Source organism: Actinia tenebrosa, unplaced genomic scaffold (assembly GCF_029948245.1).
Source record: "Actinia tenebrosa isolate PJP-AT-01 unplaced genomic scaffold, QUT_ActTen_1.0 PGA_scaffold5__44_contigs__length_20552954, whole genome shotgun sequence".
In the NCBI taxonomy this organism is placed as follows: Eukaryota; Metazoa; Cnidaria; class Anthozoa; order Actiniaria; family Actiniidae; genus Actinia; species Actinia tenebrosa.
In genome coordinates this window covers 7,108,971-7,136,943 of record NW_028292582.1, presented here as the reverse complement: position 1 = coordinate 7,136,943, position 27,973 = coordinate 7,108,971, and the positions used below count along the sequence as shown (strand labels likewise).

The window sequence follows — 27,973 nt, the reverse complement described above, 5'->3', positions numbered from 1 at the left end:
CCTAATGCTAATGCTAATAATGCTAATGCTTAATGCTAATGCTTAATGCTACTTGCTACAACTGAACACTAACACTAAACACTAATTATTAATTACGGCTACCGCCCACCCGCCCACCGTCACCGCCACCCGCCACCGCCACCGTCAACCGCCACCGCCACCGCCACCGCCACGTCACCGTCACCGCCACCGCCACCGCCACCGTCACCGCCACCGTCACCGCCACCGTCACCGCCATGTTGGAAATACGAGAAATATAATTGACAGCCCCAAGATGCCAACTTGTATGAGGGATGGTTTCCGCCAAAATGTGGATGTGTATTTTAATGTTCATTATTATGTTTACTTGCTGTCTTTTTCTTTTCGCTAATGCTAGTTGACTTTGAAAGAATTCAATTCGGCACAATTCCCTTGTTCATATTCCGTAAAAATCACTTTGGAATTTTGTTACATTTTCTTCTTTCGTGTTTATCCGAATTTACGATTTTGTATTCGTGAGTGAGAAACAGGAAAGTTTATTTGAGTTTGGATTATGATGAAGTTTGGTCAATAATGTTTTTGGCTTGGCGAAGAGTGACAACATGTGAATTAAAATCATTAGAACTTGTATATGTAGCATTCGAATATCTAGAAAAGGCTCCAATTATCCAGTGTATATGAAAGATTATAAGATCAAGATGGTCAGAGTCTAGGTTACCTCTCTCAATCGTACGCAATATTTTCAAAATATAATTTCTAGTACCTTGACAAATCATTACATTCTGACTATCAGTGTCGGCCATTTTGTTGTGCTCACATCCTCTTTACCAGACCTTACTCATTTTCCTAGATTAGACAAATGAGTAGGGTCTGTGCCCGAGAATGCTATTCCCTTGTATTCATACGAATACAGAATCGCAATTCGGAGAAATACGAAAGAAGAAAATGTGACAAAATTCCAAAGTGATTTTAAAGGAATATGAACAAGTGAATTGTGCCGAATTGCTCAGCACCATTAAGGCATGGCTCTTTTGAGGAAGTGATGGAAAATCAGCTATTTATTCATATCTTTGACAGTTTACTATGAATCTTTCCCAAATTTGGCTCGTAGTAGTAATTCTTCAAGGCGAGCAATTACCGCATATCTGTTACCATGGAAACCAGGTCACGTGACCACAAGGCCGCCATCTTGAATTTTTAAAAAATCGTTTGTAATCGCATTGAAACTACTTCAAAAGTCCTGAAAATCCATATTCCTTTTGATATTTGCAATACCTATATGGATCTAATTGGATATCTTGGAAATTATATTAAGTTTAATTTTTAGAATTTTTTAAAATTTTTTTGGAAAAAATAGAAAATATTCTAAAAATTAAACTTAAAATAATTTCCAAGATATCCAATTAGATCCATATAGGCATTGTAAATATGAATAGTAATCTGCATTTTCATGACTTTTTAAGATGTTTCGGTACGTTTACAAACGGCTTGTTTAAAAATCCAAGATGGCGGCCTTGTGGTCACGTGACTTAGTTTCCATGGTAACCAAGGCTCTAAGGTTCCTTCTTTTCACAAAGGACATTAACTTGCCAAGTTTGGGGAAGATTCGTAGAAAACTGGCTATGATATAGCTAATCAGTTTTTCATCTGAGAGCCATGCCTTAATGACGCTGAGTGAATTCTTTCAAAGTCAACTAGCATTAGCGAAAAGAAAAGGACAGCAAAGAAACATAATATTGTACATTAAATACACATCCACATTTTGGCGGAAACCACCCCTCATAAACTTGACCCAGTTTTTTCCCTCAGCCCTTAAAAAGACTAATATATCTAATCTAACGCGCAATCTAAATAACTTGACTGAGACCAAGATTTTAGGTCGTTAGACATGCGCATGCTCCACATATTCTGGCTTGTGGTATAAATTCAAACCTTTTCTTCTTGACAAGAAAAACAATCAAGCTTATGTATACAACAGTTTTTATTTATGAAACAGTTTGTCTGTGACTAGCATCTTAAAAAATAAGCAAGTAATCGAGACCTTCCGTGTGTTACGTGTAGTATAACCGACCTAGCTGTAGGTAAAAAAGCCTGAATTTCTCTTAATTTTACAAGCACAAGTTACATCTGCTCGTGATCAATTAAAATATGCCTTGATAAAATTTACTCTTAAGAGTGACTGTCTGTAACCATCGAGCAAAACGTGGCAAACTTCGAAAAATCGATTTCGCTCATACTTTGAAGTTAGTTAGGGTAATGTATCCTAAGAATCGCTGTATAGTTGGTTTGATCAAATAACGCTTTATTATGGAGAAAAATGGAATTTTTCAAACACTCCCGAAAACGCCGTTCGCGACAGTAAATTTTGACTCAACTTTCGCGGCTGCTGGACACAAAATAAGCAACACTGGGAATTAAAACAACCCATATTCTTGAAGAACAATCTATTGAGTACGATATGCGTGACTTTGGGATCAATTGTACAATTTTAAGATAACAAAATAATTTTATTCGCTAGACGTGTGTTTAGAGTATCAAAAAGTAGGTCTTACAAAAATATTCATTCTGAATGTGCTTAACCTCTCAGTCGCGTGAAACGTCGCTGGTTGATTATTCAGATGTTGGTCTTTCTAGTGATGTAAAGAAATCTTTGGGCAAATGATTGTGTGTCACGCAGTATGTCTTCAAACTTTGGTCAAATTACTCATTTCTGACCTCTGGCCGCTTTCTATAACAGACAAGATACTAGTGTTTATAAGTAAAATATAAACTCAAAAACAAGCCTAAAACACTTTTATAGCCTTAAGTAATGTAGCTGTTTAAGAATTCTTACCTGGCAAACTCTGAAACCTGGATTTTTATGAATGTTTTTAGACACAACATCGATCTGGTTTCTTTCATTACCGACTCGAACTTGTCAACGGCCGAGTGCCACAGGGAGCCCAACCTTTCTTGTTGTGGTGCAAAACACAGGAAACCCAGATTGATTAAAAAATCGTTTTAATTTGTTTTAATGATGATGCAAACACACACAATAAAAAATTTCACAACTATTCCAGTAACACTTACTGAATTACATGATAATCTATAATATGAATGACTAATAAAGAGGGGGAAAACCTGCAGTAGAACCTTACTAATGGTAACAGTTCTAAATTGATTTTAAAGAAGTTGAACCGTATACACTACATGCAATTTTTCTGCTCGGCATGTCATCATAAATGATCACCGGCCTCTAAGGTTCATAATTAGTACCGAACAAATGTATGTGACAGAGGCACCCACGATTTTATTGGAGTAGATGCAGAACATGAAAATCTTTGGAAAGTTTTTACGCATCCTTCTTCGGAACAGGTGAACAGCGTGTCATCATCGGTATCGCTGTTTTCCTTGCGGGAATCTGTAGTGGTCTTTGGTTTGTATTTCCTACTTTGTCTAGGTATGACAACGCAGAAATCTGGAACCTGGTCATCAGAATACTCCATCTTCCTAAGGGTGGGTAAGGCTAGAGCTGACGATTTCTTCGTTGTTTCAAATTTCGTGTTGGGTATCTTTTTTCCTTTTCCAACGCCGTATGCTCTCCAAACCACAATGTTACGCTTTTTGAAGATAACATCATTGTCAAGGCTTACGCCTTGCTCGATGGTTACAGACAGTCACTCTTTAATACTCCATTTTACAGTTCCATTCAGTGACCACGAATAATAGTCTCTAGCCGAGGCTGGAGTTTCCGCGCATAGCAAAACTATAGTTTATCATGCGCGGTAACTCCAGCCTCGGCTAGAAACTATTATTCGTGATCACTGAATGGAACTATAAAGAGGAGTATTGGGGCTTGGTTTAATTAGTTTTGGTGAAAGTACTTGAAAATATGTAGGACTCAAGATGAATATAATTTGCATCCAAAGCAAAAATTTTGAAACAACGAAGAAATCGTCAGCTCTAGCCTTACCCACCCTTAGGAAGATGGAGTATTCTGATGACCAGGTTCCAGATTTCTGCGTTGTCATACCTAGACAAAGTAGGAAATACAAACCAAAGACCACTACAGATTCCCGCAAGGAAAACAGCGATACCGATGATGACACGCTGTTCACCTGTTCCGAAGAAGGATGCGTAAAAACTTTCCAAAGATTTTCATGTTCTGCATCTACTCCAATAGAATCGTGGGTGCCTCTGTCACATACATTTGTTCGGTACTAATTATGAACCTTAGAGGCCGGTGATCATTTATGATGACATGCCGAGCAGAAAAATTGCATGTAGTGTATACGGTTCAACTTCTTTAAAATCAATTTAGAACTGTTACCATTAGTAAGGTTGTACTGCAGGTTTTCCCCCTCTTTATTAGTCATTCATATTATAGATTATCATGTAATTCAGTAAGTGTTACTGGAATAGTTGTGAAATTTTTTATTGTGTGTGTTTGCATCATCATTAAAACAAATTAAAACGATTTTTTAATCAATCTGGGTTTCCTGTGTTTTGCACCACAACAAGAAAGGTTGGGCTCCCTGTGGCACTCGGCCGTTGACAAGTTCGAGTCGGTAATGAAAGAAACCAGATCGATGTTGTGTCTAAAAACATTCATAAAAATCCAGGTTTCAGAGTTTGCCAGGTAAGAATTCTTAAACAGCTACATTACTTAAGGCTATAAAAGTGTTTTAGGCTTGTTTTTGAGTTTATATTTTACTTATAAACACTAGTATCTTGTCTGTTATAGAAAGCGGCCAGAGGTCAGAAATGAGTAATTTGACCAAAGTTTGAAGACATACTGCGTGACACACAATCATTTGCCCAAAGATTTCTTTACATCACTAGAAAGACCAACATCTGAATAATCAACCAGCGACGTTTCACGCGACTGAGAGGTTAAGCACATTCAGAATGAATATTTTTGTAAGACCTACTTTTTGATACTCTAAACACACGTCTAGCGAATAAAATTATTTTGTTATCTTAAAATTGTACAATTGATCCCAAAGTCACGCATATCGTACTCAATAGATTGTTCTTCAAGAATATGGGTTGTTTTAATTCCCAGTGTTGCTTATTTTGTGTCCAGCAGCCGCGAAAGTTGAGTCAAAATTTACTGTCGCGAACGGCGTTTTCGGGAGTGTTTGAAAAATTCCATTTTTCTCCATAATAAAGCGTTATTTGATCAAACCAACTATACAGCGATTCTTAGGATACATTACCCTAACTAACTTCAAAGTATGAGCGAAATCGATTTTTCGAAGTTTGCCACGGATTTTGAATTTTGCTTGATCGTTACCGACAGTCACTCTTAAGCTTTATATTTGTTAGTATATTTGCCATTCAGTCATTTATTGCAAAATCTACGAACCGGAAACATGATTATGCAAAAAAAATTAAACCAATCAAATTAACAGTCGATTTGTGTGTTATCAGAGCCTTCGGTTTTTTCGCGAGAAAGCTGAGAAGGCTTTGGGTACAAGAATAAGTCCATATATAATATAATTTTTGAATTTTTCAGATTACTCGAGAGCCTACGCTATTGTTGGGGAGGTCCTTGGCGGATTCGTGGGGTTTGTGTTAATAGTCGTTGGCATTACATCTTATTGCCGTCGAAGAAACAGACGTGACGAACATAACAGACCGCTCATCATTGATCCACCCCGTTACCGTGCTGTTATCCCCCGCATATCGGATGAAGATCTTTCATACCCTATTGCAGTACAGCCTAACACTGAAGATCAGAACTATGAAGAAATACGTATTGAACCTGACGTACAGTCACAAAGGGAACCAGTAGAAAACAGTCTTGAGTCATCTTTGTGATTTAGAACCGTGAGAAATCGTGTAAACCTTTTTCCTCGTATGATGGCAAACATTTATATTCAATAATTTATAATTAGCATAAATACACAGGGGATTTTTGAAAATCTCTCGCGCTGATTGGGCGAGAAACTCAGATTATTTCACGTTAAAAAACTTATTGATAATTCATGAAGGAAACACAATAGAAATCATGACCATGAAGGAGGTTTTATACCTGATATAGATTCGTCTTCATTTGCATAAACTTTAACTTGGATTTTCTCTATCAAACTTGGTTCATTTCGTAAAGAATTCGGTACAGTATGAAAACATACATCAGGAGTTTTTTAAGCCGTTTAATAAACTCGCAGATCGTGTTTTATCGGGTCTAAAACCGATATACCCGATAAAACACTCCTGCTCGTTTATTAAACAGTACATACAGTCGCGGGACATATATATTCGTCACTTTTTACGTTGCGTGATAAAATTTCTCTCTCAAGCTTTGAAAAAGAGCGCGAAAATGTACGAAAATACAACGCGTGCCGTCATTTTAGGCGGGAAAATCGTTACTACTAAAAGAGACAACAGATAAACAATCACTAAAGAAAGTTTTTGATTTAAAAGACGTCGTAGAAACAAAAGAAACTTCGCTTGAGCTTTTACCAGCTGTTTGCCGTTTCATCGATTGTTGAACACTTACTGTATAGACACTTATAAGACATGGAAATCAATCTGCCCTAAATGCTGTACTAGGAATGACATTACTATCAAACCATTATGTTGCTACTGAACTTTACTTAGCATATCATTATGATATGTCTCAATATATCATATGATTTTATTCTCATATCTTTTTCTTATTTACATCAAGTTGATTATAAGTTCACTAATTTTTCAGTCATTATCATTATTATCACACTATCAACTATTATATCCGTCATCATAGCATACGCCATTTGTAATTTTATTCCACTTATTTTGTGATCATATTGTGGCCGTACTTTATTTGGAGTCATGCTCTGTTGTACGGACCATACCACTAATTGTTTATGTGGTTAAAGCCTGATCAATCAATCAATCAATCAATCAATCAATCAATCAATCAATCAATCAATCAATCAATCAATCAATCAATCAATCAATCAATCAATCAATCAATCAATCAATCAATCAATCAATCAATCAATCAATCAATCAATCAATCAATCAATCAATCAATCAATCAATCAATCAATCAATCAATCAATCAATCAATCAATCAATCAATCAATCAATCAATCAATCAATCAATCAATCAATCAATCAATCAATCAATCAATCAATCAATCAATCAATCAATCAATCAATCAATCAATCAATCAATCAATCAATCAATCAAATAAGAAACTTGACTTTGGTCTGCAATAATACTTGGTTTGAGGGCTAGTTTTTGAGAACACTCCGTTTGTTTACGGCCATGTTTCGTAAAGGCGCCGAACTGACAACAGAAGCGAAAGAATTGATTGTGTCCTTGTCAGAAACCATCAAAAACAAAGCTGAACTATCAAGATTGCTCGACATTCCAAGAACAACCATAACAAGCATTCTAAAGAAGAAGGAAAGTAGTGGATCAGCTGAAAACCTGATAATGCCACCGTTCACACTGCTCAAAATGTCCAAAATTATAAAGAGGAAAAATGCATTGCATTGCAAAAATTAAGTTCAAAGTGGCGAGGGAGAAAAAATTCAGTAAATTCCGCCCTCTCGAGAGTGACGAATACATCTGTCCCGCGACTGTAGATTCGGCTTCATTTGCATAAACTTTAACTTGGATTTTCTCTATCAAACTTGGTTCATTTCGTAAAGAATTCAGTACAATATGAGAACATACATTATGAGTTTTTTAAGCCGTTCAATAAAATCGCAGATCGTGTTTTGTCAGGTCTAAAAACACTCGGCTACGCCTCGTGTTTTTAAATCCTGATGAAACACTTCTGCTCGTTTATTAAACACCTCATAATCAGATCCAACGATAATCCAATCAAATAAGAAACTTGACTTTGGTCTGCAATAATACTTGGTTTGAGGGCTAGTTTTTGAGAACACTCCGTTTGTTTACGGCCATGTTTCGTAAAGGCGCCGAACTGACAACAGAAGCGAAAGAATTGATTGTGTCCTTGTCAGAAACCATCAAAAACAAAGCTGAACTATCAAGATTGCTCGACATTCCAAGAACAACCATAACAAGCATTCTAAAGAAGAAGGAAAGTAGTGGATCAGCTGAAAACCTGATAATGCCACCGTTCACACTGCTCAAAATGTCCAAAATTATAAAGAGGAAAAATGCATTGCATTGCAAAAATTAAGTTCAAAGTGGCGAGGGAGAAAAAATTCAGTAAATTCCGCCCTCTCGAGAGTGACGAATACATCTGTCCCGCGACTGTAGATTCGGCTTCATTTGCATAAACTTTAACTTGGATTTTCTCTATCAAACTTGGTTCATTTCGTAAAGAATTCAGTACAATATGAGAACATACATTATGAGTTTTTTAAGCCGTTCAATAAAATCGCAGATCGTGTTTTGTCAGGTCTAAAAACACTCGGCTACGCCTCGTGTTTTTAAATCCTGATGAAACACTTCTGCTCGTTTATTAAACACCTCATAATCAGATCCAACGATAATCCAATCAAATAAGAAACTTGACTTTGGTCTGCAATAATACTTGGTTTGAGGGCTAGTTTTTGAGAACACTCCGTTTGTTTACGGCCATGTTTCGTAAAGGCGCCGAACTGACAACAGAAGCGAAAGAATTGATTGTGTCCTTGTCAGAAACCATCAAAAACAAAGCTGAACTATCAAGATTGCTCGACATTCCAAGAACAACCATAACAAGCATTCTAAAGAAGAAGGAAAGTAGTGGATCAGCTGAAAACCTGATAATGCCACCGTTCACACTGCTCAAAATGTCCAAAATTATAAAGAGGAAAAATGCATTGCATTGCAAAAATTAAGTTCAAAGTGGCGAGGGAGAAAAAATTCAGTAAATTCCGCCCTCTCGAGAGTGACGAATACATCTGTCCCGCGACTGTAGATTCGGCTTCATTTGCATAAACTTTAACTTGGATTTTCTCTATCAAACTTGGTTCATTTCGTAAAGAATTCAGTACAATATGAGAACATACATTATGAGTTTTTTAAGCCGTTCAATAAAATCGCAGATCGTGTTTTGTCAGGTCTAAAAACACTCGGCTACGCCTCGTGTTTTTAAATCCTGATGAAACACTTCTGCTCGTTTATTAAACACCTCATAATCAGATCCAACGATAATCCAATCAAATAAGAAACTTGACTTTGGTCTGCAATAATACTTGGTTTGAGGGCTAGTTTTTGAGAACACTCCGTTTGTTTACGGCCATGTTTCGTAAAGGCGCCGAACTGACAACAGAAGCGAAAGAATTGATTGTGTCCTTGTCAGAAACCATCAAAAACAAAGCTGAACTATCAAGATTGCTCGACATTCCAAGAACAACCATAACAAGCATTCTAAAGAAGAAGGAAAGTAGTGGATCAGCTGAAAACCTGATAATGCCACCGTTCACACTGCTCAAAATGTCCAAAATTATAAAGAGGAAAAATGCATTGCATTGCAAAAATTAAGTTCAAAGTGGCGAGGGAGAAAAAATTCAGTAAATTCCGCCCTCTCGAGAGTGACGAATACATCTGTCCCGCGACTGTAGATTCGGCTTCATTTGCATAAACTTTAACTTGGATTTTCTCTATCAAACTTGGTTCATTTCGTAAAGAATTCAGTACAATATGAGAACATACATTATGAGTTTTTTAAGCCGTTCAATAAAATCGCAGATCGTGTTTTGTCAGGTCTAAAAACACTCGGCTACGCCTCGTGTTTTTAAATCCTGATGAAACACTTCTGCTCGTTTATTAAACACCTCATAATCAGATCCAACGATAATCCAAGATGGCGGCCAGCTGCTTCCTTGTGCTGGTACCGGAAAAAATGTGTCTTTTCTTTTTTTTTTCTTTTTTTTTGGAAAGAATCGCCTGAGTATTTATACTTTAAAAATTATTCACCTCAGGCTCAGTGTGAATATCGGGAATAATAACCTCAACTTCGTTTCACCGATATTCACCTCGCCTTCGGCGAATAATTGTTAAATAAAATTAACGATTTCCAAATAATGTCACTCAATTTAAAGGTTTGGCGTCATCACGTGATGGCATCCATGACAGGATGCAGAAATATTTGAATCTGGTCTAATCTGATTTACAGGAGAAAGAATTCACTTTACCAGGGAAAAAAGACTATTGCTGTGGCTCGTGTCATGGCTGCTGTCACGTGATGGTGCAAAGCCTTTATTGGAGCTATTAACTGATCACGTGAAAAACTCCTAATGTTATGTAATAAAAACAAAGATAAGTGATCATGATGATAGCTTGTTTTCTAAAAGACTGACAATCAATGTGGCATAACTTTACCACAGTATAGTATAGAAAGTTGTGATTTGTACTGTTTTTAGTTAGTTTTTTGTACTGTTCTTATTACAAAGGATACTCAGTTTATACATTATATTTCAACACATATGGTTATGAGGTTGCACCTGTGACAAGTTGTGTCCTTTATAAAGTATAAAAAATATAACAATAAATGTTATATGCATCTTTTCAATTTTATAGTGAACAAAATCCCAAATTGGCTTATGACCCGTCCTCTCCATACTTAAGCAATTAGCTTCTACCCCCACTACCCTACACTCCAATTTGGTAATAGACCTATTTGGTTCGTACCCATATTCATGTCCTCTCATATTCAACAGTTTGACGTTGACCTCGACATTTCCAAGAAGCGTGCCTGTCAGTTTGCTCGCGTACAGCTTGGCTCTTTAAATAATCGACAAAGATCTATCGTAAAGAGCTGCAATCCCGTAGAAGCCAGTAGACCTAGTAGAGTTGGTTCTAAAGGAATGTTTTAATGAAGGGAATTCGTCAAAGCCTGTTTTGTGGTCAAGTTGAAGCTCAATATAGATAGGCAATTCCGATCCTGGTACTAAAAGTATTGGTGAGTTCTGTGAATATAAAACCATCCAAAAAAACAAGGTAAGCAAACCAGCTAAGATTTTAATCGTTTTAAGCAATCAAAACCGTTTCTTTTTTTTCCTTTTTGTTGCATCAATATGTCACAAAAATCACAATTTACAAAACCGGAAATGAGGGAAAGCTTTTCCTAACATCGCTACTGTTCGATTTTTGCTATCACAAACATAACGTTAAAGGCAATCCAATTTGTCTGATCAATACTGGTAGAGTTCTTGCATAAAAACTCAGTTCTCGATGCACTTGAAATCATGGGTTAAATAAAATGAATAGTTGGCTTCATTACTACCATGATTGGATTACAATGGACGAGCTCATGACTTGCTTGCCATAGCGTGTACTCGTGTTATTAAAAGCAAAAGCAATTTTATTATTACGATAAGTTTTTTTATTATTAACTAATATGATACATTGTGTTTTAAACTATGAATATCGCTTTGTTTTTCAGTCAGAGTTCTTCTAATTTTGCACGCAGAGATTTGTTGTTTGTGATGATCATTCTTTAAGATTTTGATTAGGGGATTCCCCAGTCACAAGCTATGATACAATGCTCAAAAATATTGAGTCTAAAAAATAAATAAATAAATAAAACAGAAACAGAAACAACAATCTTTTCTTGGACAAACTCTTTTATATGAACGATTGTCTTTATTTCTTCATTTCAATTTTTTTCTGCAAAAACAGAGTCATCATTTGCTTGGAAACTCAATATGTCAAGACCAGTAACATTTCATGTTACCATCAAGTTGTTTCTTCTCCTAGTCAGTAGCGTGACACTATCAAATGGCAAAACAGGCCTCAGTTCAACCAATTGTTCCTGTCAGATGTATGGACAATACTACAATCTCAAGTCACTAGCACGTTTGGACGGTGGGCCAAGGTAATATATCAAACGTGAAGTCGTATATCGAAGTGGATAAGCGGAATAGCGATCTAGTAAATGTGTATGAGAATATATATGAAATTATAAATTTGTGGGGAGGGCCATATTTTTTAGAATGTGTGTTTGGGGAGGGTTGCTTTTTTTAAATAACGGGTGTAGGAAGGGCCACAATTTTTTGACTTAAGAAAATGAAATGTTAATAGTATGTTTTTTCCATCAGGATTTCTGGTATATATATTTTTGGGGAGGGTCATAATTTTCTATATCCTATTTAAGGGATATACATGTTTTTCTTTGCCTTTCAAGGAAGGGCCTCTATTTTCTTGACAGGGTTCAATGCAAATTTGGTGGCCCACCACCCCGATAGATAATGATATCTCCCTTAGTGCCAAGTTTTGTAGGTCTCCGGTCTCCTCAGGTCTTTACTGAAACAACTAATTTGTGCAAATCTGTGCAATTTCTTACACAAACTTTTCACGGATACATCATTGGTATGCACACTACCAGCAAATATCTATGAAATGCAGACTAAATTTCCAAGAACTGTCCATTGTCTGTCTTGTTTCATATATGTGTACCATGATTTCATATGTTTCTTTTTACTAGTACAGTGATACATAGAGTGGTTTTCATAAACCCATGGCCAAAAAAAAAAAAAAATAAATATAAAAGAATTAGAGAATTAGAGTGTAATATAGCACTAAATACGAATAAGCTGAAATGCATTTCACGAGTTTATGAAAACCACACTCTTATAGGTAACTTTTACTTATACCAAAATATTTTTATATCAGTATCTAGTCGTTCTAGCGCTTATACGCACTAATTATGGATACTGTCACTCAAACGCACTACCGATGCATTCAATGAATAAATAATGTACACAAAGCTCAACTCACATGTTGATTTTTACCGAGGGAGGAAAACAGAGAACCTGGACTGAAAACCCTCGTAGCAAGGGAGAGAACAACACTTCAAACAAATTCAACTCACGTTCTCCAAGGGCGGATCTAGGGGGAGGGTCGGGGGGGTCGCGACCCCCCTGTTATTCCTGAGGTCAAATGGGCTTCCTGTGGTAAAAATGTGACTGCGATTCCTTTGCCCACAAAATTTACCCCTGAGACCCCCCCTTCATAAAACCTTGGATCCGCCCTTGTTCTCGGTTCGAGATCTCAGATGTGCGATAAAAGACTTAACGGAATTGTTGTGCTTTTATGTTTTCTTGCTCAAATCTCAAAGGTCATGCATTGTCATGCAAATGTCTCAGATTTTCAGTTTTGGTTTTCAGTTTTAATCAGGTATCTTCTAGCTACTTATGAATCATTTTTCTTATATTATCTTTTTTGCATAAGATTTCAGAGGGAAAACAATAACTGGAATTATGCTTATAATCCATGCATACCATTCTCCATTGAACCTCCCTGTGAAGACGTGGCGGTAAAGTTAAAACTACATTAGCAGCAGTAAGGGGGACTCGCGGTCGATGTCAAAGATTTACGGGTTTTACGGGCGGTTTAAGGAAGGCGCCGGCAGCGGGAATAAGCCGCGCGACAAGTCCCTTACTGCTGCTAGTTGTCGAACCGCAAACGGAGGTTAAGATATCCTTTACATATAGATGGACACCATCACAAGCATTCGAAATAAAACTGTGCGCCGACTGCGAACTCAGGTGTTGGATCGCCTGGATGCTGACTTTGCCTTCACAACAGTTATGGAGGGAGATACGGACGAGACGATGACAGAAGAAAGGGCTGACAGAATAATTAACTTAATACCCGAAGGTAACTACCGGTTGGAGCTAACGTTCATAAAGTATTTAGACGGCGAGTGGATGATAGAAAAGGGGCGCAATCCTATCAGGGCGTCTGGTAAGAAGGACCTGTTTGTCTTAAACGAAAACACACGCCCGGGAGCATTGGTAGGAATAGACATGCTGTTCTACGAGGTTGCTTACCCGGTTACCGTAGTCCTTTACGGTGCGTACGAGATAAAGACGCCAGACGTTAAGAAGTTGAAACCGATGCGACATCCCGGTAACTGCGTAGGGAAGTTAGTAAGAGAGTTCTTTGAAGACTCCTCTCGGGGCGGTAAACTGACTTTAAAGAGAAGAGAAGCCATCAGGAAATGGGAAAAAGATACTAATAGGACCGGAGGGTCGATAGACAACATCAAGAAGTTAGAAACGGCGCTGGAGAGGCGAATCCATGTGAAAGATATCACCAACGGCTTTATTTACTCCGGAACACACAAATATGGGGGCCGCGGTGCGCCTATAGTCATCTACCAGCACAATGGGCACGCCTGGCGCGAACTGCGGTTCCCAAGAAAGAAGGAAACGAAGGTCTATAAGAATTCTCCATTGGCAGAGTTAATCCACGAGAACTCCGTTTGGCTAATGGATTCAGAAGGAAGTCAGTTTATGACGCAAGACGGTACTCTTTACCGCCCCGAAATTGAACAACAGCGCATCCAAAGCGCCTGTGAGACCTTAGGGGAAGACTTCTCTGACGAGGTCCTTAGCAGTCGCAGCTTGGACTTCTTAGCCGCAAAGAAAAGAAATGGATGGAAACCTGCCCCAAAAGAGTTCGGAGACATAGCCAAAGCCTGTGTAGAACACGGTCACGGTGGTCTGTGGAACATGGAGTACGACAAAGATGAGTATGTGTCGCTGGATATGAAACACTGTTACCCTGCAAGTTTTAAAGGTCTAGGGGATTGTAAGGAATATTACGACCGTTACGGACATCCAGACTCCCAATTCTTCCGCGTTTCGTTAGACGGTCACTACGACGCCCCAGCAACTGGATTCGTACGATTAACGTCTTGGAAGTTGGCTAAAGACTTACATCCCATAATTTACGCGTGATACGGGAAGCATCTACAAGAGAAAGAATGGATACCCGTACCCCTATTGAAGTTCTTTGAAGAGCGCAAGCTTTTAAAATACACGGCGCATGAAGCCATACTTTGTCATGGCGCCTTTACGCAATGGCTCCCAGAACACAACCCCACAGCACGCGTTGTCATAGGAAAATTCACGCAGGGCGCTAAGGAGGGCGAGAAACACATGCAGCGACGCCTGATAACAGACGAAGGAGAGTTAAGCTTCCTTATTAAGCGCGCCCACGAACAAGGAACAATGGTGTCTGTGGAGAAATGGGACTACTTCATAGAAGGTCAGAAAGAACAGAAATGGAATGCACTTTGTTACTACCAAGACCACAGGCCGCAATATTACCGCCTGCGTGCGAGTATGTTAGCATATGCGCATATTAACCTACTTGCGATGCTCCTACGGTTTGACAAAGAGGACGTTCCGCGCGTAGCCACGGATTCCTTGTACGTAAAGCCTGAAGTGTTAGAGAAGATGAAAGAATTCTACACCGAAGATGAGTTGGCGGAAAGTGGTCAATGGCGCGTTAAAGATGAGGAGATAAAAGCATGGAGAGAACGTGTAGAATATCACGGAGAACATCTTTGCGGTAGCGTGGAACCAACCGGGGAGCCACTGCCTTCGGTTGCCGACCCAATCTCTTACCAACGCTTCTCTTACCTCTATGGTACCGGCGGCAGCGGTAAAACTACGCGTGTGTTAGAACTCTTTCCTAAGATAAAGGTGCTAACTCCAACGCATCGCTTGGAAAGAGAACTCTGCGAAATGGGCCACGACGCTCAAACGTACCACAGCTTCTTTCGTTGGAATGGCCAAAAGTGGGTACCAGAAGCCATCCACGACATACCTCCGGTGATACTTTGGGATGAGATTTGCACCGTACCTTTGGAAATCCTCAAAGAATTCGTAGAGTTCCTCCGTGGAAAGTGTCAAGTAATATTCGCCGGAGATCCCTGCCAGCCTCCTCCAATAGCCGGAGAGATGCCCCACGAATGGCTAAAGGGGTTCGTAGACCATGCGGAGGAAATTAACACCGACTACCGCAGCAAGGATCAAGTAAGAAACCTGAAAGCGGAATTAAGGGGCCTTAGTGACGCCGACCAATGCAAGACGCTGCGCAAACGCGTACGAGCGAAGAAATACGAAGACTTCCTTTACACGTGGCATCCAAAGGATCTGGTGCTGAGCAGCAAACGCGCAGCACAGTCTCGCATACAGAAAGACTTACTCAAAATACACCAAGAGCGCTTCCCTACGCATCCCGTACCTGTTTGTTATAAACCCCACGACACCCGCATGCAAAAAAGAGACGTCTGGGTACCTGGTACCGACATCCAACTGCAGAACGCAGTAACGCATGATAAAGCCTGGGTACCCATAGAAAAGGTGGAAAAAATAACCTCCCATCCAGACTGGCGCTTGGGTTATTGCATGACAGTCCACAGCGCGCAAGGGCTTACCATAAAAGAAACCTTATGGATCATAGACCAGCGGCTGTGTTGGAGCAACCTTATCTACACCGCCGTAAGTCGTGTGGAGTATGCCAAACAGTTGAAAAGAAGCTGGGGTCCGCAACTGCGTTACGATAAAACGCCAGAGGACATAGCCAAAGAGAACATTGCTAAGAAACTCCTTCGCTACAAGCGGCACGACGAAGAAAAAAATATGACGTTCGACCTATGCGTGGACGACGTCTATAAGAAAGGGGCAAGGTGTGCCAAATGTAACATACCTCTACTATGGAGGTTTGACCCGAATGACGATCAACAGTTCTCCGTGGATCGTATCAACAACAAGCGCGGCCATTGCAGAGGCAACGTAAGACTGACATGCCTAGAGTGTAATCGGGCGCGTGGAGCAGCACTACTCTGAGTCTTTGGGGACTATGAGCAGCTCTTCCATAACAAATCCACGACTTGGGCCATTTAGGTAATACAACACGGGTTGCCCTTCCTTGGTGACGGACTTTGAAATCTCATACGTTTCCAAAGACCAGTTAGGGTCCGTGGCTATCTTACTGCCACCTTCGAGTTCCCCCGGCTGATAGAGGTATCTGACCACTATGTTGCGGGGTAGCTTTTTTTCCTTCAGTCCGACCGCCCTCGAACTTCTGACGTAGGACTTGTGCTCCACGTGTTTCTTTTTTATGGCATCCTTGGGTTTCATTCCCGTAGCCCTGGCCGCCTCGTTGTTCAAAGCCGCGACGACCTGGGGAAGCCTCTGAGTCCATTCCCTGTTGCGTTTGGAGGGATCTTCCAGCTCTTTCCAATACTGGTACCCAAAGAGACGCTCGGCCAGGGTCTTATTGAATCTTTCGACGATGCTCTGACCCCTGTGGTACTCAGCTTCGGCTCTCCTAATTTTAGTGTCGTGGTCTTTCAGGGTCTTAGTAACGACGCCCATGAACTCCGTCCCCGCATCCACTTGCAGCAGCTTAGGCCATTTCAAGACGCGCTTATAAATCCTACCTAGGGCTTCTGCGACTTCCCCAGAATCCTTGCTGGTTATGGGTTCGGCGTCCTTGTATCTGCTTGCGATATCAACTACGGTCAAAGCGTACCTATAGGTCTTTTTTCTCACCTTATCGTGCGGCAAGAAAAGCAAGTCCGCCTGATGAACTTCATTAGGGGTATTTACGGTAAAGCTGGGCCTGGGAATGTACTTCGGCACGGGAAGATAAACCTGCCAGAGGGTTTGTTTTCTTAGCCAGTTCTTAGCCGTTTCTTCTGATACCCTGGCCGCGGTCGCGAGTTTCTTGATAGCTGACGCTCCTTTCCAATAACCTTCAGGTCCATAGTAAATCCTTTTGAGTTTGTCCTCTACGCGGCCCATTATATGAATTCCAAAACGAGATTGATCTTACGTCCGTTAAAATCCACCGTCTTTCCGTCCACCTTAATGGTGATGTTTATGCTTTCTACCAAATTGGACAAGTCATAGCTCAAAGAAATGGGGGTGTATTCTACCAGGTCAAATGGATTACCTTTGGGCAGAAACTTGGACATAAGAGAAGACTTTTCTCCATCGTTGTAACTATGGACCAAGTCGCAATAGACTTCGTAAGAGGATGCGACTTTCCATTTCACAGGTATGGCTGTGTCGGTAATTGTCTTGCCTGAGGCACATAATAATGACCCCAATGGGTCAGACTTTCCAAAAGTTACTGAATAGTTTGGCATATTATGTTTGAGGGTCATTTCGTGCGGCAATCCTGTGGTGAGCGTATAACCGTGTTTTGCTAATTCCTTAGCAAGGGTGATTGGTGTGTAATGTCCATCGGGCAGCAATACGCCTTGATAATTGCCGCCGCCTTTATGCTCAGTGATCAAGGCATTGACTAAATTATACCAAGAATTGTACAAAGAACAACTAACCAACCGAACTTTATGGGCTTTAATGGGGGGATTCAGATAAGTGGTAAAGTTATTTTTATCGCTTTCCAAAAAGACGATCATATATTTCAGGAAACACAGTTTCCTTCGTTAGAGCAGATACGCCAAAGCTACGCCTCCTGCCAGCCCTGCGACTCCTACGAAGACCAGCTCGCTATCTTTTTGTTTCTTAGAAGGCTGGTAGTAATTCTTGAACTGAGGCTTTCTTAACCTAAAGTCGGGGTGTGCTTGCGCATAAAGTTTGAAGGCGTAGTCTGTGTTTTCAAAGTTCTTGTCTGCCTGCATCTTGTCTTGGTAGTTCTTGTCCAACCAATCCCTGTAAGCTTGTCTTTTTTCATTCCAAGCCGCCACGTCTCGCTGATATTTCTCCAGCACTAAGTCGTGTCTCTTCCTTTCGGCGGCTAAATCTCCGCTGCGATCACCTCTAACTAATCTATCCAAATATTGACCACCATAATTAGCTCCAGTGAATGCTAAAGCTGCAATAACTCCACCTGCGACCACGCTAGCCATTATATATTAGAAAATCACAGGGATTTTCACGAGTTACGTCGTAGGTAGGTACTTTTCCTTCCGTAGGTAATCCTTTACCATGATAGCCCCGCCTACGGCAGCGGTCATCTTGGCAAAGTTAGCGAAGCTCTTGCTTGGGTCTTCAGTAAAGTCTTCTTTCAGCACTTTCTTACCTACCCAACCAATACCCGCAACGATGGAAGTAATGATAGCTGCTTCTTCAACAGTTTTCAATAACGCGGTTGACATTATATTACAAAGCGAGAAGGTTATTACTCCATCACGGGTATTTTGCTTCTCTTAGGGGGCTCCTGCACGGGTGCGTGATATGTTGGCGGCACACGCACGGGTTCTACTTTTGGCTTCGTAGCCCGCCATTGTAAGTAGAGGCTGCCTGCTGCTATAGCAACTCCCAACGCGCCAATTACGTAGCCCGGATTGATGAAGGATTCCTCTTCTCTTTCCTCCACCTTTTCCTCTTTTTTTGCTTTGTTCTTCCTGTTCATCTCCGCGAGCTTCTTTCCGGCAGCGACTCTGCCTGGAGATTTAGCCTTGGTAATCTTCTGCTCCTCTTGGGGCTGCTCTACCTTCGACTCTGGTTCACTCATTTATACTAAGGACTTGAAGGACTTGACAAGTACTTGACTAAGTACTTAAGGACGACTTGGAAATAACCTGGGCGCGACCTGACCAAGTACTTAAGGACGACTTGACTAAGTACTTGAGGCGACTTGATCAGGTACCTCAGCAAGTGCTGCCTGGAAGACCTTTTCGACTTCTCTGTCCTTCTTGAAGTCCTTCCAAGACACCAGTACCTCCTTCAAGTCGACATGCTGAGCTACGTGAAGTGCCGCAGAGGCGACTGCCATTAACTTACCGCACTTCAAAGACAACCACCCGCAGGTTATCTTAAGTTCTTGGGCGATGACATAGTCCTCGCTTATGTCCTTCCGCAGTTGCTCCACATCGTCTATGGGCAGCGCAAGTCCGAGAAGCTTGGTGGCCAGCTTAATGGCTGAGTCTGCTACGGCGTCCGTGGTCTTACTTGCAAGGGCGGCCTCGTACTTCTTATGGAACTTCTTAACTTCCTCTTCTGACAACTTATTAACTTGCTCATGGGTAAGTTCCTTACCTATCATTTCTTTACACTTCCCCGAAGACACAAGGATGTTAAGTTGTTCCTTAAGGTTACTTTCATCTAGCTGTGTGGGGACTTCATCTAAGAGCTGCTCAATGTCCATATATGTTAATGGAGTACGGAAACCTCAAAGAGAAGATCATCTTGGAATGTTGGTGCGTTTTTAGGTGCCGCATGTATTCATGCAACTGTTCCTTGGATATCTCACCGCCGTAGTCGCTTAAGATGGTTTCCAGGTCAGACTTACTGGGCGTATAAAATACTACGAGAGAGCCTATGTTTTCCCTGAAGGGTTTAGAGACACTGGTAAGCTGCTGGGAAAGCAACCAAACGCTGATATTGTCATGCCTGCCGCTAAAGGCGAGCTTTACTAATTCGGAGGTGCGTCTTTTTACATCGTCCCCGCAGGCGATGTCATCCAGTATGAGGAGGGTTTGCGTATCTTTAGGGAATTGTTTGTGCCAAAACTTCAAATGGCTGGATAACTCGTTAGGGTCTAAGATATCTACGAAGAAGTCGTCGTCTTTCACTCATATGCCCGTCCAGGTGCGGTTATTCACGTAGGTGGGGCAAAGCAGCACTATGTAGTCAAAGCGGTATCTAAAGGGTCCTAATAGCTGCTCTACCACGAACTGGGTCTTTCCGCAGCCGGTGGGTCCTACTATCAGAGCGTTACAAGGCATGTGATCTGGGTTCATTTATATTTTAGAAAATCACAGGGATTTTCACTAGATATATAGATGGAGCCAGTGGAAGCAGTGCAAAGAATTGTCGCCGACGCAAAAGATAAAAGAGACACCATAGAAATGCAAAGGGAGGAGATAGACCGGTTAAAAGAGCGCGTGCAGGAGTTGTACGATGAAATGTGCGGTCTGAAGCGTGCAGAACGGTTTGGCGCGCTGATAACGATGGCGACGTGGGCTAAGGAGTCCGTTAAGGACTTCATGCGATATCCCCTGTAGAATGTTGACGTTTAGGTTAAATCTTTGTTAAGGATGCCTGGAAACTATTTCAAAGAGTGTCTCAGAATGTTGACGTTTAGGTTAAATCTTTGTTAAGGATGCCTGGAAACTATTTAAAAAGTGTCTTAGAATGTTTACGATAAGGTTAAATCTTTGTTAAGTCGCCCATAAGCTATTCCAAAAAATGCCTCAGAATGTTGACAATAAGGTTAAATCTTTGTTAAGTATATATGGAAACTATTTCAAAGAGTGTCTCAGAATGTTGACGTTTAGGTTAAATCTTTGTTAAGGATGTTAAATGGAGGCTACGATATTGTTAAGTATATATGGACTGCTCGTTGTGTAAGAAGGTGTTCAGCACCAAACAAAGACTTCAATACCACGTTCGTCGCGGCGTTTGTACAAAGAAACCCCTTAGCCGCGCTTGTAAGGATTGCGGTAAGGAATTCAGCACCGTTCAAAACATGCAACAACATCAGGATAAACGCATTTGTGGGCTTTGTAAGGACTGTAATAAGGAATTCCACAACCCCTTCGAAATGCAGCAGCATCTGAAAAGGGGCGTCTGTAATCGAACCAGACAGTGTAGTTTCTGTAATAAGATACTTAGTAGTCGTCAACGTTTACAGACGCACCGGAGAACGCATGAAGTGAATTATAGGTTTCTTTCCCGCGCCTACGACTTGGAAGGCGTGGATTGCTACCAATGTGCGGATTTGATGTGTCGCTGCCCGCATAAAGAGGATTACTTAAGGAATCGCATAGATTACCATAAGAAGATAGTCCGTACTTTCCCCTCTTTTGAACGCGCCCAAGGCGTTCCGTGGACTAAAAGGGAGTATTGGAGGCAGGAGTGCGATCGTTGTGGTTGTGTTAGAGAAGAGGAACATAACTTCAACTGTCTTAACAAAGATTTAACCTTATTGTTAACATTCTAAGACACTTTTGAAATAGTTTCCGGGGTGTCTTAACAAAGATTTAACCTTATTGTTAACTTTCTAAGACACTTTTGAAATAGTTTCCGGGGTGTCTTAACAAAGATTTAACCTTATTGTTAACATTCTAAGACACTTTTGAAATAGCATTTCTTGGGGCCTTTAATAGTAAGGTAGGGTTTGCGCAAAGAGTCTCAAATCCCATCCTTATTTTTATTTATTATTATTAAGGATAATGAATAATAATAAATAAAAATAAAGACCCCTTTAAAGGGGCCTTGCAGACTCCCCTAAGTATATGGTAGCCTACTTCACGGCATTCTTTGGGGCGCCCTAATCACCCTTTCAATATATGGACTGTATTACGTGCGAACTACCTGCAGACTGCATTACCCCTTGTAAGCCACCGATACCCAAACCGCGTAAAAAATACACCTGCCTTCATTGCGACAGGGTATTCTCCGAAGGATCCTTTGTGGGGCATTGGTGCTCCGCGGATCCTAAAGCGCAGCGGACTTTAGCAGACGCGCTTAACTACAAAGAGGAGATGGAGTAACTCTTCTTTCAATGTCAAACTTCCATCGGCCATTTACCTTACCATAGCTGCGTGAGTGGGTGAATTCCTCGCCCTGAATTACGTACCGCACGCAATCCGGCGCCCAAAGGGAATATTCCTTACCTTCTAAGTCTTTGAGGACTAACCGTAAACGGTCGATGTCTTCGAAGACGACGTAATTTTTTATTTCGTATGCTTTACCGTGGACAAGATCACGCCAGTGAGTCAAGCTGAGCTTCATTATACCTATGGAATATCTTTAGGTGCGTTTTCAAAGTGGCGTAGGACTTAAACCGCTTTACACAGCCCTTACAGGGAATACGAATACCATCCGCGTAATCCATCAGGGCACGGCAGATAATGTCGTAATCGTTGCTAACCATCGTTAGGTAACCATTTACGTCAAGCTGTGAGATTTTCTTAGATTGCTTCGCGGATAAGACGCCGTTTCCTTTTGGGGTTTTCAACTGAATACACAACCCGCGGTATTTCTTATGCGCATTTAGGATTAAAAGGTCGGGTTGACCGGCTTGGTAGCCTTTTCGCCAGCAGGTTATTCGCTTGCTGTCTGAATCTTGAAGTTCGCCAAGACCCGGCGCTATGATGAAATCGGGGTAAAACTTACGTGTGTAGTCGACGACCTTCGCGTGTAGGTCGGCTTCATTTTCGATCTTGAATACTAACTTGTTTGGGCCGCCAAACCGCCTTTCTATTGCATATTTACCCGTTTTCCTTAGCGCGGGTAGGACTTCCTCAAAGACCCAATCACGAAACTCCACAGCTTTGGGTAGTTTGGAGCTAAATATCAGTTCGTACAAACCAGGTTCGGATATAAACACGGCATTTGGTTGCGTAGTAAAGGAGCGGTGATTCGCAGCCCCTTGTAGATCAACCCATTTTTTCTGGTATTTCTCAGATACGTGTGCTCTAATTGCATCTCTAGGGCGCTCATAACCCAACGCCAAGGCCACCTCCTTTGCTTTGAAGTACAAAGTTTCGCCTTGCATTATGCATTGCAGTTTGGTGTCGTTGTTTTCAAATACGCGAAGCATCGTATATCTAAGAAATATTTTAACACTAATACGCAACGCTCTTTAGCTGATTCATTTCTACGCTCAGTTGCGCGTCAGAGACGACGAAGACGTAGCAGTTTATTTTATCACCGTCGCCCGCGGAGGCATTCTTGGTGCGCTTGATCTCCAATGTTATGCCATCCTGCGTATTTACTAGACGTAAACCCTGACCATGTAGGTCTTCGTCGTTAATGGTGCGCATGTCAATCCACAGCGCATACTTATCCTTAAAGAATTCCTCAGGGCTAATTTGGTCGCCAAACTTGCGCATGGCCTCTCTGTACACGTCTGCGGGCTTTATCCCCTGGGAGTAGACCTTGTTTGGGACTCCGTTGATATTCACGCCGACGTTAGTAATGTTGGGGTTGTGAAAGGCTTCGGAGTCGCGCTTACCGGCCTCGTAGGGTTTGGCAAACACCAACATTAACCCCGTGAGACTTCTTCGGGGGAGGTTAATGCTTTGGTTGATAACCTCATCCGTCTTATCCAAGAAGCTGAACGTCTTATACATCACTACGTGGTCGTAAAGGAATGCCTTTCCGGAGCTGTATTCCATGCCAGCGCTACGGGCCAGCTCTTCGCTGTACACGGTCTCATACTGTAATTCTAGATTAGTGATAGAGTATGGGGTTGTCGTGGTAAGTGCACTGCTTAGCCCACCAATGATGTTATTAGCATCTGCTAAAGGTACTTCAAACTGTAGCTCGGATAACTGTCTTGGGTAATACACACCGTGATTCGTAATCACTTCAAAGTCCAGTGGTATGACATACTTACTACCATAGGCGGTCTTTATTCGCTTTGCGTCTGCCACTGCGGTTTCTCCGCTGCCGTCAGTAGGTTGCGTTTTCGTAGGTGTGCGGACCTTACGTAGAATGACACTACCAATTCCTTGTTCTATCCTTTGCGCGCGGTCAAAGGCTGTCAACCATAGATCCTTATAGGTGGTATACAGATCGTACCTATTTAAGTCCAGCAAGGATTCCCCGGCGAACTTTACGCGCATCTTAGAAACGATGTTGCGACCCACGTTGTTAACGATAATCCTTTCATCTGTGGGGCTTGACTGCACCGCTAAGTCGAACCTTAAAGCCAAGGTGCCGGGTACTAAGACTAGGTTATCTGTTAGGCGGGGTACGCCTACGTACAAGGTTTCCCCTGGCTTTGCGCTGCTGGGGGTAAAGGTGACCCGATGAAAGGTGCGTTCTGCCTTCAGCCCGCCAACCTGCTTAGGTAATACGTTGGGATTTAACTTTGAGCTTATCATATATAATGGAAGTAGAAGGAACAGACCCCGACTTTGATCCCACCACTGAGGAAGGTCAGGCTGACATTAACGACGGTGATGAAGAACCGCTGCTTCCCACCCAACAAGTCGACGATTCCCTAAGGGATAGGATTGCAAAGGCCCTAAGACATCCCAAAGCACGCGAGTACACGTTTCCGCGTGAGCACATAGAGCTTCAAAACATAGGCGAGCCGGAAGCAGCCGCGCGGGAAACCGTAGAGTGGGCAGCGCGGGAGCTAGAGCTGCGCTACGACAACTTTGATGCTGACGACGTAAAGCTCACGGAAAAGGGAAACAAAGTCCTCATAAGCGTCCAAGACTTAAGATTTCCCGACAAAGACCGCTGGACAAAACCGCAAAACCTCTTTGATGAGGAGGGCAACGTTAGGGGTGACGTCTTGAGATTAAGAGGCTTTCAGCGTGCTACTAGAAGCCTGTTAGAAAGGCTGCACAACTGAACCGAAAGGACCAACGCGGAAAAACGTGCCGCGGATCTGCAAAGGGAGTTAAGAGAAAAAGATGTAGAATATGCAAAGCAAGGTCAGCTACTTGCCGATGCTGAAAAGAAGTCCGCCAATCAAGATGAAAGAATAAAAGAAATAGGAAATCAGGTGGATCAGGCCCTGCGCGAATTAGACAAAGCACGGGAGGACTTAGGAGAAGCCCAAAGCTCTGGCGCCTCAGTGGAAGCACTGCGGGAAACGTTGGAAGAAAGGGAGGAGGAATACATGAAGCAAAACCAGCGGCTTGCCGACGCGCATAGGAGGGAAGTCGAACTTAAAAATCAAGAAATAAGGGAGCTGGTAGACCAAAGAACCCAAATTTGACGCGAAAGAAATCAAACTCAAAGGGCTCTTAACCTCGCCCTGCAGGAGTTGGATCTAATTAAAGACGATACCGATAATCTACAAACCACCATAGCCGGCTCTTTAGTGGAACGGCGACGGTTAATGGCTGAAATCAATACTAAGGAGGAGCAAATCCGGCAAAGAGACCAGGCTATCGAAGACCTGGAGGGGCAAATAGAGCGGCAGCAAGAAGTAATCGAGGACCAAACTCGTCCCGAAGAGGAAAGGGAGGCAGCCCAAAAGGAAGTAGATACGCTTGAAATACGCCTTGCGGAATTACGGGCGCAAACGGACAACCTGGAAAAAGAGCTCGGGCTTACCACCAAGGAAAAGGTAAAAAGAGCCCTTTTGAAGTATGGCGTTCCACTGGCATTTGCGGTTGCTATTAGTACCGTAGTAGGAGTCATCCTATCCACGCTTAAGGCTACAGGCGCGGGCGTAAAGAAATTAGGCAATGGGCTGACGGACTTGGGAAAAAAGATGGCAGCCGGTCTTCCTGGGCTGCTGGGTAGCGTTTTAAGCCTGACACTGAAGACCGGCGGCGAACTGTTGAAGTTCGTGGGGAATAACATTTGGATCTTGGTCGTCGCTATCGGCGTGGTCCTTTTGAAGAAGATGCGGGGTTGATCTTATCCTTGTGTATTACTGGCGGCTTATAATCGTCGTCGGGTGCACGGGGTGTTCTCGACTGGGGATAAGTAAAGATAGTATTCGCACCGCCTTGATAATGCGGAACTAGCGGTATGGCAGTCATAGTAGAAATGGTCTTATGATTAAAAGTAGAATCGCTTGGCGCAGCTGATTGTGAAATAACAGCGTTTATCTTAACTTCGACATTAACGTTAGATGTTGCGTCAGTATTGATCTGAAGCTTTGCGTATTGACAATTAGCTACCATGTGAAAGGTTATTGGTACTATATCGTCTAGACTATTTGGCGGTTCATATGAAAAATGAGCTGACCGTCTAGTATTTTTCAGTGTTCTGTATGGTAACAATGGATCGTTATTCTCATCTACTACTCTAAATCCAATACCATATTCCTCCCTTACGCTAATACAAATTGTGCACATAATCAATCCCAACCCACCAACCTTCACCCACAATTCCGTGTCAACCCAATTAGCATTACGCAAGTATCTATCTTCCTCCAGAAAATAAAGGAATAAATCCTCCTTAGTATGTGGGTTCATATATACCAGCAAATAAATTTGCTTCTAGAGACTCATTACCGTAAGAGTGCAAATGGTTGCGTGGTTATATTTTTCATCTCTCTGATTTTCTATGCTATTTATGCAAACGCTCCCGGTGTCATCTACGCGCATTTGCAGCTTTACCTTCCCATGGAAATCGGCGACCATATGAAAAGTCCAAACCGATAAATTCTCAGCGCTGTCGGTGTTCGGCTCTACGGAGAAATGCACAGGCTCCATGTTGTTTGTCTTCACACGCATAGGCTGCAGTACGCCGTTGTCATCCAGGAACCTAAAGCCGACGTTGGCGTGACTGCTCGCGCCCATGCAAATACTACAAAGGATCAATTTCTTTCCTGAGTAGTTCAAATTCACGGACATGCCCGTGACATCAACCCAAGATGCCTGGGTGTATTTTTTCTCGTCTGTGTAAGTCGTATAGACACAATCTAATCCAGCTACGTAGGGGTTGTTCATCGCCATATATAATAGCTCAGACCAATGCTTGCAGCTGCTAGGCCGGCTTTTAATAAGTTATGGTCATATTCCTCAGGTATCGCAGGCAGGACCTTCTTTTTGGGCTTCTTCTTTACGTTCTTTGGTGCGGGCTTTTCTACGTGCTCCTTCTTAGGCTTCTCCACGAAATGGGGAATGTTCCTAAGAGTGTCAGAGTTCACGTCATTCACCCCAAACTTCATATCCTTGGTTGCTCGCTGCAGCTTGTTGTTGTATCCCACGACGGAATCGGCGTTGATAACCAAATTACTTGGCATTAACCAACAACCAGGACTCAAGGCATAATCCAGTCGCACTTTAGACTGCTGCACTGCAAGTTGATATCTCTGCACCAACTTAGAGATCTCATTCTCGATAACAGCGCTTTCGAAGAGGACAAGGAATACTTGTTGCGTTTCCTGTGACGCACCGGAGGCATCTACGATGGGGCTGCGAGTGCTAACCTGGGCCCCTAGAATGCAGTAAACAAAGGCTTCGATGCTTCGATTAATCCTTGCTAGGTTTTTCAGTCCAATGCCCTTTGCGGCAAAGAAAGGCGCCCAAGGATACTTTTCTTTGCTTTCTATGTAGTAAATTAAATTACCCTTCGTTCCGCTGCCTCCTAAGTCCGAGAATTCGTAAGAGCTAGGATACCCCATGCCCGGCGTTTCTATGCTGGCACCAACATACGAAGCATAGGTGTAAGTCTCTCCTAAACCATGGGCGGTACCCTCTTTGTTACGAAAATCGGGGTTGGTAAGCTTAAACTCATTCCTTAATCGCTCCCATGCGACTTTGTCATATTTGTTATCCTTCGGGTTAAAGATAGTGTCACTAGGAAGCGGCGCTCCTAACTCAAACAATATCCTACGAATAGTAAAAGCAACATGAAATCGCAGGAAAGGAATATGGAACATATCCGCGGCTATACCGCATCCTTTAGTAGCAGC

At 42.0% G+C, this 27,973-nt stretch overlaps 1 protein-coding gene across 1 annotated transcript in view; it reads left to right on the top strand.

Moving 5' to 3' along the window:
• The first annotated feature begins 10,618 nt into the window (after positions 1-10,618).
• Positions 10,619-27,973, top strand: part of LOC116289518 (uncharacterized) — a 46,649-nt gene continuing 29,294 nt past the window's right edge. Inside the window, exons 1-3 of the mRNA XM_089037942.1 lie at positions 10,619-10,858; positions 11,540-11,735; positions 13,091-13,175. Of these exons, the coding sequence (XP_088894068.1) occupies positions 11,566-11,735; positions 13,091-13,175 (255 nt within the window). The 5' untranslated portion in view covers positions 10,619-10,858; positions 11,540-11,565. The remainder of the gene's footprint in view (positions 10,859-11,539; positions 11,736-13,090; positions 13,176-27,973) is intronic.